This window comes from Rana temporaria, chromosome 2, assembly GCF_905171775.1.
Source record: "Rana temporaria chromosome 2, aRanTem1.1, whole genome shotgun sequence".
NCBI lineage: Eukaryota > Metazoa > Chordata > Amphibia > Anura > Ranidae > Rana > Rana temporaria.
Window position 1 is genome coordinate 347,802,101 of NC_053490.1, and position 13,389 is coordinate 347,815,489.

At 45.7% G+C, this 13,389-nt stretch overlaps 1 protein-coding gene and 1 long non-coding RNA gene across 3 annotated transcripts in view; one reads left to right on the top strand and one right to left on the bottom strand.

Moving 5' to 3' along the window:
* Positions 1-13,389, top strand: part of PIK3C2B (phosphatidylinositol-4-phosphate 3-kinase catalytic subunit type 2 beta) — a 1,746,470-nt gene that overhangs the window by 1,140,708 nt on the left and 592,373 nt on the right. The window contains 1 exon segment of the mRNA XM_040339537.1: positions 4,410-4,590. Coding sequence (XP_040195471.1) covers positions 4,410-4,590 — 181 coding nt within the window.
* Positions 5,237-6,283, bottom strand: LOC120928436. Of its 2 annotated transcripts, none has more exons than XR_005747185.1 (4): positions 6,242-6,283; positions 5,804-5,883; positions 5,605-5,679; positions 5,237-5,338 (listed from the first exon to the last, which is right to left on the bottom strand). It is a non-coding gene; the product is annotated as an uncharacterized LOC120928436 (long non-coding RNA). The 2 variants fall into 2 exon arrangements; XR_005747184.1 differs by lacking the exon at positions 6,242-6,283 and adding an exon at positions 5,988-6,028.

Sequence of the window (13,389 nt, forward strand, 5' to 3'; positions counted from 1 at the left end):
CTGTAGATGAAGCAATATCTTGTGTAAACAAGAACCTGACTTGTCCAGTGAATGATGTACAGGTGTTCTTCAGAGATGAAGTTGGAATCCTTATTGAAATCTTCCTTCCTGCTTGCAGGATCAGTAACGTAACCTGCTGTAGCATCAGTAGGCATGTGTCAGGTCCTCAAGGACCAGGTAAAGGAAGGGCTAAAGGAGTTATCTCCAGAGCAGGTCAAATTGTGGGAAAATGTGCCGAAAGCCTTATGTTTTACAATAGATGCTAGGAGAGATTCAATCCAGCAGGCATCTTGTCTTACACTCTAGCTGGTGCATATGCGCAGAATCCTTTGGCTAAAACATTGGTCTGCAGAGGCACCATGCAAAAAGCTTCTAGCAAGCTTCCCCTTTCATGGTGAATGCCTCTTTGGGGAAGATTTGGAGAAATATATCCAAAAGATATCGAGTGGAAAGACTAAGCTATTACCAAAGAGGAAGGAAAACAAGCGACCTTGTTTTAAACGTTCTCTCTCCCCAGCTCCTGGTAAAACTACCTCCAGCCAGTGGCAACGGCATTTTCAGCCAGCCACAAAAGCTAAAGAAGACCAGGCCCAGCAGAACAAGAAGCAGTGGGGTGCAAAGGCTAGCAAGCAAAACCCCAAAGCCTCTGCATGAAGAGGTGCCCCCGCTCGGCCGAGTGGGGGGACAGCTTTGTCAGTTTTCAGCAGCATTGCAGACAGAAATCCAGGACAAATGGGTAGTATCCACAGTATCCCTAGGGTACAAGCTGGAATTTCGAGAAATCCCATCTTCTTAGTTCCGAAGCTCAAGGCTCTCCAAAGATCCTCTAAGAAGAGCATCCTTCTTCAAAGGACTGGATCACTTGCTGTCCCAAGGGGTGATCACGGAAGTACCCTTAAAGCGGGGGTTCACCCTAAAAAATTTTTTTTAACATGACATTCAACCGATTTGTCAGAATGACAATCGGCTGGTTTTTTTTTCCAGTGCAGCACATACCGTATTTTCACCGCCGCTTCCGGGTATGTAATGTGCGGGACTGGGCATTCCTAAGTGATTGACATCCTTCCGACTGGCGCATACATCGCATCACTAGTTGCCGAAAGAAGCCGGACTGCGAGTCGGCTCTATACGGTGCCTGCGCACCAACGTTTGGCTTCTTTCGGCAACTAGTGATGCGCTGTGAAAATACGGTGAAAATACGGTATGTGCTGCACTGAAAAAAAAAACAGCCGATTGTCATTCTGACAACTCGGCTGAATGTCATGTTAAAAAATGTTTTGGTGTGAACCCCCGCTTTAAAGGAGCAAGGTTCAGGTTTTTATTCTAACCTCTTTGTGATCCCAAAACCAAACAGAGATTTTAGACCCATTCTGGATCTATGATCTCTAAATCAGTTTCTGAACATTTGCCATTTCCGAATGGAAACTATTCATTCAGTGGTCGCCACCCTACAAGGTGGAGAATTCATGGTGTCTATAGACATCAGGGATGCATATTTACATGTGCCTATCCATCCCGCTCACCAATAATTCTTAAGGTTTGCGGTAGAACATTGACACTTCCAGTTTGTGACCCTGCCTTTTGGTGTGGCTATCGCACCCCGGTTATTTAGAAAGGTGCTAGCCCCTCTGCTGGCAAATCTGAGAGCACAGGGCATAGCGATAACAGCCTATCTAGACAATCTACCTGTGATAGATCAGTCAGTGGCAGGATTACATCACACTGTGATCACCACTATAAAATACCTGGAGCATTTAGGATGGATTGTAAACCTACAAAAATCCTCACTACAAGCCCAAAAGAGGGTAGAGTATCTGGGCATGATCATAGATACAGCCCAAAGCTGGGTATTTTTACCAGACTCAAAGATCAAGTCGCTAGGAGACCTGATCCACAAGGTCAGGGCAAAGAAGAGACCGTCTATTTGCCTTTGCATGAGGCTATTGGGGAAGATGGTAGCCTCCTTCGAGGCTGTCCCTTATGCCCAGTTTCATTCGAGACTACTTTAAAGCGATATTTTAGCGACCTGGAACAGGAAGATCCAAGCTCTGGATTTACCCATGCGACTGTCTTCACAGGTGCGCCAAGACTTCAGTTGGTGGTTAAAGACCAAGAACTTGCGGAAGGGAAGATTCTTTCTCCCAACCACCTGGAAGGTGGTGTCTACAGATGCCAGCCTCATGGACTGGGGAGCTGTGTTGGAGAGAGAGAAGCCTGCCCATCAACTTACTGGAAATGCGGGCAGTATACTTGGATCTCAGAAAATGGACAAGCAGGTTACAGGGCCACCCAGTTCGGATTCAATCCGACAATGCTACAGCAGTAGCTTACATCAATCACCAAGGAGGCACCCGCAGCCAGGGCACCCCAAAGGAGGTGAATCACGTTTTAAAATGGGCAGAAGAACATGTTCCTTGTCTCTCTGCAATTTTCATTCCAGTGGTAGAGAAGTGACAAGCAGACTATTTGAGTCGCCAGCAGCTATCACCAGGAGAGTGGACTCTCCACCCCGAAATCTTTCAGGCCATTTGTCAGAAATGGGGGACCCCGGCTGTAGACCTACTAGCTTCCAGGTTCAACAGGAAGTTGGACAATTTTGTGTCCAGGACGAGAGATCCTCTAGCCTACGGATCGGATGCTTTAATAATTCCGTGGAATCAGTTTTCACTGATCTATGCGTTTCCTCCAATCACCCTATTACAAAGGCTACTTTGCAGGACCAAGAGGGAAAGAATTCCTGTAATCTTAGTGGCCCCAGATTGGCCCAGAAGACCTTGGTACGCCAAGATCATAAAGATGGCGGTAGGAACACCTTGCAAGCTTTCGCTTCGTCACGATCTGCTGTCGCAAGGTCCAGTGTTCCATCCTTCCTTAAAAAAGATAAATTTGACGGTTTGGCTGCTGAGACCCACATTCTGAAAAAGCGAGGGATCTCAGGTCTGGTGCTTTCTACACTTATGAATGCAAGAAAGCCAGCTTTCAGGCTTACAGGCTTACAGAGTCTGGAAAGCATATGTTTCATGGTGTGAAACTAACAAATGGAATCCTCAAAGATATTACATAAGTAGAATTATCTCCTTTTGTCAGCTAGGAATAGATATGAAATTAGCCCCTAGTACCATTAAGGGTCAAATATCAGCTCTATCAGTCTTCTTTCAAATACCGCTGGCATCTCATTCCCTAGTTCAGGCTTTCATACAGGGGGTACTGCCGACCAATCCGCCAGTCAAATCTCCCTTATGCCCGTTGGATCTGAATTTAGTGTTGTCAGTGTTGCAGAAGCAACCTTTTGAACCTATTCGCCATATTCCGCCTATCCTTTTAAGCAGGAAACTGGCATTCTTGATTGCTATCTCTTTGGCTAGAAGAGTATCTGAATTAGCAGCGCTTTCTTGTAAAAAGCCTTATTTAATTTGTTATAAGGACAAAGTTGTATTACGACCCCATCCTGCCTTTTTTACCTAAGGTGGTGTCGGCTTTTCATTTAAATCAGGATCCGGATCCGCAGACAGCTGAGGAAAGATCTGTGCACTCTCTAGACCTAGTGAGAGCAATAAAGGTGTATCTGCAGGCAACCGCTCAGATACGCAAAACAGATGTTTTGTTTATTTGGCCAGATGGTCCCAAGAAGGGACAAGCGGCATCAAAGTCCACTATCTCCAGGTGGATTCGACTACTATTTTATTAAGAAACAGAACTCCTCCTTTTTCTGTTAGGGCGCACTCTACCAGGGCGATAAGTGCTTCATGGGCAGTGCACCACCAGGCTTTGTTGGCTCAGATCTGTAAAGCTGCAACTTGGTCTTCAGTCCACACATTTTCAAAATTGTATCAAATAGATGTGAAATTGGGCGAAGTGTACTTCAGGCAGCAGTATAGAACTTCTTGTCCGTGACGGCCTGCTTGATCTGTGTCCCCCCCCTTCATATAAGGGCATTGCTCTGGGACTTTCCATTATGTAATGATTATGGCTCTATGTCTCGTGGTGTACGATAAAGAAAATAGGATTTTTATAACAACTTACCTGTAAAATCCTTTTCTTGAAGTACACCATGGGACACAGAGGCCTCCCCTTCTTATGGGAACCTCATTGCTTTAGTACAAAACTGAGGTACTTCCCTCATGGGAGGGGCTATATGGAGGGGAACTGTCTGATTGGTTGTGCCAGTTTCCCATCACCTCTGGTGACCATACAACCCATTATGTAATGATTATGGCTCTGTGTCCCGTGGTGTACTCCAAGAAAAGGATTTTACAGGTAAGCTGTTATAAAAATCCTATTTTTACACATTGAATTGAAAGAATTGTAATTGGCACATGATCTCATATACTTTGCTGTCAATACAACAAAATGCTGCAATCCTCTGATTTGCATATACATTGAAATGTTTTATAATTTTTGATACACAGGCTGCTAAAGGACTGTTTGAAGGATTCTCAGTTCAGCATTCGCTATCAGTACCTGCTTGCTGCTCTCCTTTGTTGTTGCGGGAAAGGGCTAAGAGAAGAGTTTGATCGCCAATGCTGGCTTGTTAACATATTAACAAGGTTGGCTCAGAAAGTCAGAGAAGGTGCTCCATCTGCCAGAGGGGTAAATACTTATTTGTTTTTCTTCTTTATATATAGCTACATAACGCCTTTAATTTATGTTTTCTTTCTTTGGTAATGGGGGGCTGGGCTAGTTAATGACTTTCCGCATCTAATGTCAAGAGCCAACTGAAGGGTCTCATCACGTAGAGACTCAGGCTTGAAATAGGCAGCTATAGAAAAGTCTATTGCCTGTATGCAAATTTGGCTTTACTTTTTCACGTGTGTTCTTACCTACTTACAATTACAGTATATACTATTTACAGTTGCGTCCATATATATTTGGACACAGGCACAATTTTCATAATTTTAGCTTTGTATGCCACAAGAATAAAATAAACGAAAACAAAACAATCCAAATAAATTTTAAGTGCAGACTTTCAGCCTAAATTCAAGGTGTTGAACATAAATATCAAGTAGATTGGGGGGTATGTGATCGAGAGTCCTAAAAAAGGATACAGCACCTCATCCCAAAATAGATTCAAAGGAGGGGAATTTTTTGGAAGAGTTGGGGGGATTATTGTGGTGCGATGAAGAAAACCAGACAAAGTATGTATGTATATATAAAAATATATAAAAAAGGTTTATTCATTAAATTTTTACAAAATATAGTAATTCAATATACAGATAGTGCATAAATTATTTTGTGGGAGCAAGATCTAGAAATAATTTTTTCGATCAGGTCGACCCTACTAGTTTCGCCTCTTGGCTTCTTCAGGGGAATTAGGACAAGATCGTCTCTCTAGATTACTCTAAAGAGATGAAAAAGAATAAAACAATTTTAACATATGCATACAATATAAGCTCTAAAAGAACTTTGATTATATATGTTCAACAAAACATGTCATGTATATAGAGTACAAACAAAAGTTTGGCTGGGATCTCTGGCGGGGCAAGAGAAACCAAAGTTCATAGGAGCAAATGCGCATATATCCACAGCCTGGTAGCAGCCAATGCTGTTCAGCCCATGAGAGGGGGCTGGCAGCAAAATTCCATAGGTAGGAGAAATAAAACCTACCCTAGCTTCATGCACAGCCAGTCAAGGAAAAACCCCCTCAGGGTGGATATTGAAATCCAAGTTCAACTGACAGGACTTAAAAATACAGAAGAAAAAGAATCTATGTTAGAATATGTGTTATTAAATTATGATCTGTTTCAACTAATTAAACAAATCCATAATAGAGTCAATAGGGTTAATATATGTAAAACAGCCATACCTTGAAGCGTAATAAAATCAAGGTGAATACAGGGGAATTAAGTAAGACAATAACATGGGCACTGAAGAGCCTCAATTCATCTGAGAAAAAAAAAAAAAATGTTTGAATAGATTTAGTATACTTCATAAAGTTAGTGAGAACATGGGTAACTAAATTATTAAGTGTAAGCAAGGGATCAACTTACATGGAGTATTTAACTAGATGAAGAGTCTGAGTGCAAGCAAACATCAGCTGGTGATAGAAAGTCAAAGGATAGTCGTTTGCAGCAAAAATCAAGGACCAGTCAATTGCAGCTGAAAAGTCCACAGATAATCTCCTTTAAAAAGGGTAGAAAATGAATGAAAATAAATGAAAAAGTGAAGGTTTAGCCATAAGTATTCAAACCTTACACCGGAGACAATAGTGAGGAGAGTGAATGGTTGCAGGATGGAAACTTACCTATCTTTAAGAGGAATAAAGACATCTGTCAGTACCCTGTTGGTAGCAGACAGATAATGATCATATCATGCTACCGTGTTTCCCCGAAAATTAGACCTACCCCGATAATAAGACCTACCATGATTCTCAGGGAGGGCTGCAATATAAGCCCTACCCTGAAAATAAGCCCTAGTAAAAATCTGCTATTTTTTTTAAAATGAAACTTGCATAATGATTACACCGCTGTAAGGTGTGCGTGTCTCCCTTTGCCGGAGGTCTTCTCCTCTCCTCTCCTCATAGCTGACACCCACAGCCTCCCCCTTCCCCAGCACAAGGAGCTGGCCGACATCAGCCTGACAGCGACTCCTCCCTTTGCACTCCTCCCGCCTGATGCCCCTCCCTCCTCAGCGCACGGAGCAAACGGGACACCGGCTCCCTTCTCCTCCCGCATGCGGCCCCTCTCAGTGTGCGGAGCGTGCCGACACTAACGGGACACCGGCTTTCCCCTCCTCCGTTCTTCTCCAGGACGCGGCCCCCCCCTCCTCAGTGCACGGAGCGTTGCCGACACTAACGGGACACCGGCTTTCCCCTCCTCCGTTCTTCTCCAGGACGCGGCCCCCCCCTCCTCAGTGCACGGAGCGTTGCCGACACTAACGGGACACCGGCTTTCCCCTCCTCCGTTCTTCTCCCGCACGCGGCCCCCCCTCCTCAGTGCACGGAGCAGCCGACACCAGTGGGGATCCCGGAGCAGAGAACAAGAGCCCAAGCACACCATGCGACACCCAGGGGAGCTGCAACAAAGGTATTTCCCACAAAACAATCACAAAGGGAGACACAATGCACCCCACACTGGCACAATTCCTACAAAACGAGTTACATAATTCTATAGGATGGATTTTAAGATGGTTTTTATGACAAAATACTGACTCCTGACTTGACGGGGAGGGGGAGGGGGAGAATTCAGGGGACACGGGAGATGGATAAATGACACAGCAGAAGCACTATGCAATCTATCATGCTTTAAAGGAAATGGATTTTGTCTTTTTTTTTTAGGTTTACAACCACTTTAAGATCATTGTACATACTGTAAATAAATAAGACATCCCCCGAAAATAAGCCCTAGTGCGTTTTTGGTTGCCAAAATTAATATAAGACCCGGGCTTATTTTCGGGGAAACACGGTATATATAGCCTGTTGGGGAGGCGGGTGCATCGCGATTGGATCTCAGAGGTCACATGGTCGCTGAGATGCCTACAATTCCCACACTCCTTAGCGCTGAAGCAGCCGTGTCATATGATGACACCGGCCAATCAGCGGAGCCGCACTCTGGAGAAAAAGGAAAAAAGGAAGGAAACGTATGAGTGCAGAGGGGAGGAACACAGAGCACTAAAAGAGAGCGATTGCCAGCCAGCAGCACCAAAACAGTCACACATACACAGAGCGGCGTGGACCATGACCGCAAGCTGACTGATCAATAAATATCAAGTACATATTTTAGGAACTGCGATAAATTTTTTAGCGGCTCAAATGGTCCCCCCATTTTCAGGGGCTCATATGTAAAGTCTGGAACCCATGGACATTACCAAAGACTGGGTTTTCTCCTTTCTAATGCTTTGCCAGGCTCTAACTGCAGCTGTCTTCAGTTCTTTGTTTGTGTGTCTTTCTGCCTTTTGTTTTGCCTTCAGCAAGTGAAATTCATACTCAATTAGGTTGAGATCATGTGATTGACTCTTCCATTGCAGAATATTCCACTTATTTACCTTTAAAAGCTTCTGGGTTGCTTTTGCAGTGTTTTGGATCATTGTCTTATCTGTACTGTGAGGTGCCGTCCAATCAACTTTGCTGCATTTGCTGAATCTGGGCTGACAGTAGATCGCTAAACACTGCAGAATTGATCTGGCTGCTTATGTCACATCATCAATAAATACCAATGACCTGGTGCCACTGGAAGCCATGCATGCACATGCCATCACACTGCTTCCACCATGTTTTTTTTTTCTCAAAAATAATGTTATTGATATTAAACATCACAAACACAGGTTCCAGTTAAAACTTTGTCATGTACATGCATACAAGATCTCAGTAGCCACAGATTATAACGCACAACAGTTACCCCACCTCCCCACCCCTCCATTCTTCAAAGTAAATGCAGCATTATATTTCTGGTCAAACTGTTAAACCTCCCAAGTTATACTGGCAGTTGAATTAAAGAAGAAATCTATCCAGAATTAGATCCACTGGCGATAGGCCAGTGGTGTTCAACCATGAGAACCATAATATGTCAAATTTGCCAGGGCATCAACAGTATTGGAAAATATATTTTTCCAAACATAGGGTGACTTCCGCCTGGGATATCCATTGCTTTAGGGTAGGAAGCTCAGTTGCCTTCCAACATCTAAGAATGAGCTTACGGTTTTCAAAGAGAGCCTGCTTAGGGTTGTTTTTAATTGGAAGGTTATGAAGGATTCCCAATATACACGGTTTGGGGTCCACTGGAACATTGACCTGAAATACCTTATTAATGGTTGTAATTACAACCGTCCAGTAGAGGTGTAGCTTTGGGTAGGGCCATACAAGATGAAAAAGTTCCCTAGAGCAACTACAGTAGGTGTTTGTGATATTGTGCTTTTAGCACGACAGCGTCGCGCTGATACTCGGCGACATGGTGCCGAGATCTCGCACTCACTGGAATAGTGACAGCACATCCCAGCAAGCGCGTCATAGAAGCGACGGGAGATCCGACTTGGATTCCCGCCAATTCTACATGTGTGCGGCGTTTGTTATGAATCCTGAGGGGGAAGTCCCCGCCGGATTTTAAATAAAAATCCGGCATGGGTCCCCCCTCAGGAGCATACCGGGCCCTTAGGTCTGTTATGGGTTGTAAGGAGAGCCCCCCTACGCCGAAAAAAACGGCGTAGGGGGTCCCCCTACAATCCATACCAGACCCGTATCCAAAGCACGCTACCCGGCCAGCCAGGAAGGGAGTGGGGACGAGCGAGCGCCCCCCCCCCCCTCCTGAGCCGTACCAGGCTGCATGCCCTCAACATGGGGGGGTTGGGTGCTCTGGGGCAGGGGGGTGCACTGCGGCCCCCCCACCTCAGAGCACCCTGTCCCCATGTTGATGAGGACAGGGCCCCTTCCCGACAACCCTGGCCGTTGGTTGTCGGGGTATGCGGGCGGGAGGCTTATCGGAATCTGGGAGCCCCCTTTAATAAGGGGGCCCCCAGATACCGGCCCCCCACCCTAAGTGAATGAGTATGGGGTACATCGTACCCCTACCCATTCACCTGCAAGAAAAGTGGTAAAAACACAAATAAACCACACAGTGTATTAAAATATTTTATTTTTCTGCTCCGGAGGCCCCCCCTGTCTTCTTTATTAGCTCTTTTACCAGGGGGGGCTTCTTCTTTGACGTCTTCGGGTGGGTGGGGGCCGCCGTTTGGTTCTCTTCCACCGCCGGGGGGGGGTGGCTTTTAAAAAAGCCCCCACCCCCCCGGCGGGTTTCCTCCGGCGTCTTCGGCGGGGCTCTTCTTCCGCTATCCCGACGGGTCTTCTCCGCTATCCGGGGGGTCTCGCCGCTCTCCGCTGTTGACTTGTCGCACCCCGGTTCTTCGTCTCGCAGTCCGGTCCCTTCTTCCGTGCTGTACGTCTTCTTCCGTGCTGTGAGTTCTTCTTCCGCGCTGTGACGTCATGTTCTTCACTTCTCTTCTTCTCCCGATGTTGACTCGCTGGCCCTTTTTGCTGAAATGACGGATGCGCGCCTTGCATCGGACCTATATAGGCCTCACAGTCCCATCATGCTCTGTACCTACCCATGTGATACCTACCCAGGAAGAAGGGACCGGACTGCGAGACGAAGAACCGGGGTGCGACAAGTCAACAGCGGAGAGCGGCGAGACCCCCCGGATAGCGGAGAAGACCCGTCGGGATAGCGGAAGAAGAAGAGCCCCGCCGAAGACGCCGGAGGAAACCCGCCGGGGGGGTGGGGGCTTTTTTAAAAGCCACCCCCCCCCCGGCGGTGGAAGAGAACCAGACGGCGGCCCCCACCCACCCGAAGACGTCAAAGAAGAAGCCCCCCCTGGTAAAAGACCCCATACTCATTCACTTAGGGTGGGGGGCGGGTATCTGGGGGCCCCCTTATTAAAGGGGGCTCCCAGATTCCGATAAGCCTCCCGCCCGCATACCCCGACAACCAACGGCCAGGGTTGTCGGGAAGGGGCCCTGTCCTCATCAACATGGGGACAGGGTGCTCTGAGGTGGGGGGGCCGCAGTGCGCCCCCCTGCCCCAGAGCACCCAACCCCCCCATGTTGAGGGCATGCAGCCTGGTACGGCTCAGGAGGGGGGGGGGGGCGCTCGCTCGTCCCCACTCCCTTCCTGGCTGGCCGGGTAGCGTGCTTTGGATACGGGTCTGGTATGGATTGTAGGGGGACCCCCTACGCCGTTTTTTTCGGCGTAGGGGGGCTCTCCTTACAACCCATAACAGACCTAAGGGCCCGGTATGCTCCTGAGGGGGGACCCATGCCGGATTTTTATTTAAAATCCGGCGGGGACCTCCCCCTCAGGATTCATAACAAACGCCGCACACGTGTAGAATTGGCGGGAATCCAAGTCGGATCTCCCGTCGCTTCTATGACGGCTCTGTCTCCATCGCGGCAAGCCAGCTCGGCGCTGGCTCCCGCGATGGGGCTCGTAGGTGCTCAATCTCGCCGAGAAAGAGAGCGAGATTGACACAAAATCGGGTTCACCTACTGTAGTGCAATCAGAGCTTTCTCTTATGCCCATCTTATACAGCCTTGCGGGCATAAGATGTAGCCACAGCACAATATACAGCTAGGACAGATGTTGTGCTGTATTGAGAGAGCACAACTGTACAGCCTGTAACACTTCCTCCCATTGGTCTCTCAAACCTCTCCTAAATGGCCTTGGCGAGAAAGGTCTCGCCTACAAGTGGGGTCACCCATTCCACCTCATAGTCCGCAAGATACCTTCTCTCTGTGTCATCCCTTCAATGCCGATCTTTGCCAAAATAGATCCAATTCCAGTACTCAACTGGCTTGTGGCAGTTGTCTACAAAGATCCCCAGCATCAGGCACCTCCGGGTAGACCACAAAGGGCTTGCTATAATCGCCATGGTCATGGGGGCCCTTTGCAAGCAAGACTAGTGGGTAACCGCCATTTCCAACCCTCAAATAAAGAGGTGGCCATATGATCCTTTACGTGCAGACTACCAGCATGCATTTAGCTCAACATTTCTTTTTTGTTTTTCATGTTGAACTTTTAGAGTCAAATTACCTTTATTGTTATTTTTGGGTGTCATACTAGAGGTCGACCAATCTTTTTTGTTTACAAAAGTTTATTGTAGGTATTAAAGAACAGGTACAAATATAAAGTGACAAAATGGATCAACAGTAAGTCAACAGTATAGTACACAACGCATCATACGTTAATGAGCAATAACAATGCACAAATCAAACTGCTAGCGGAACAAAGATGTACAGAGAGCAGAGAATAGCATTTAATAATGTGTGATATAAGGTGCAGGGGAGTTGTAGGAGAGATGTGTTGTGGTGGGAAGAAGATTCTATTGTGTGAGGTTCCAGTATGACCATTTGAGGTCAAATATGTGGAGACTGTCATTCAGTGTATGATATATTCTCTCAGATAGCTTAAGTATCTCCATTCTGTCCATTACCTGTGACCACAGAATATTGTTTGATCTCCAGTTGAGAGCAATCATCCACTGAATGGCGCTACATAGGGAGTGGAATTATCTAGCACAAGGAGAGGGAATATTTGGTATTTTGGCATACAGGAGACATATCTGGGGGGTGAGAGTGATTTTGTGTTTTGAGGATTTCTCAAATCTATCTAACGCCGCACTCCATACCTGATCTAGGAGTGGGCAGTTCCAAAATATGTGCAAACGTGTTGTTTGTTCAGGGCAACCCCTAAAACAGTTGGGAGAAATTGAGGGGTAGAATGTGTGGATTTAAGAGGGGGTGAGGTACCATCTAGGGAAGAGTTTCAACGGGGTCTCTCTGAAAGAGACGGCTCTATTGCATTTGGGGAGGTTCTCTGACATAGAGTGCCATGTTTCAGTTGAGGTAGAGCAGTCAAGATCAGCCTCACAGTGAAGCATCAGGCCAGACTTTTCTTGTAAAGTAGTCATTGAGAAAATGATATAGGCGGGATATCATTCTTTTGTCTCCAGATGATGATAAGCATATCCTTTCGAATACTGTGTAAGTGGGATGAGTAGATAATGAGAAGAACTTTGTATAGAAGGATTTAATCAATAAGTAGTATTCATGTTCAGACAATGGGAGGTTATAATTCTTTTGTATTGTAGAGAATGTCATAAAATTCCATTTTGATTGTAGAGAATTTAATGTAGTGAGGTTGTTATTAATCTAATGAGAAAATGTAGGTCTATTATTATAAGCTAGGTTTAATCTAGGTAAGAAAAATCTGTGCGCCACGGTTGGACCTACTCGGAGGTAGGGCCAAAATAAATCACAATTTACAATAAAAAATATATACAGCTGCTCCCCAAATTCAGGTGACTGAAGCAATATGGAACATGTGAGGGAGGGGGCGCTATGTCTAACAAATAAGTAAACATATATAAACGTGAATAAACATAGTGATAAATGAATAATAGTCCATATATGAAACCATCCAAGTATGTGCTATGAAAAATAAAAATAAAAATTATAAGTGGTAAAAAATATATATATATATGAAAAATTGGTGAAACTCTATGTAGACAACAAGTGTTCACAAAAGTCCATGGAAATCAATTTTCCTAAAGGTGAGATCTGTGTCTGGAGAAAAACAGTTGAAGCCTCCACCAAAAGAATAACGTTCACCCGACGTGAATAAATAGATTGGCTTCTTACCAACTTGAGTGGACCCTTTAATTAAAAAGAGGTCAAATCAGCTTTGTTACACAATTGTAACCATGGAATGAGCAGGTAAGGACATCCCGATCAACAGTAAGACAGGTGGCAGATCTCACATCCCATCGAAAAATGCAAAAGAAAGGTCGCAATAGTATATTATCCTTTATTAAAAGTAATATAAAATGACAGGACAGCCAAATGGCCTCTTACTTGATAAAGTGCCAAAGTCCCGGCACTGAGGCTACTGCGCGTGTAATCGATTGTAT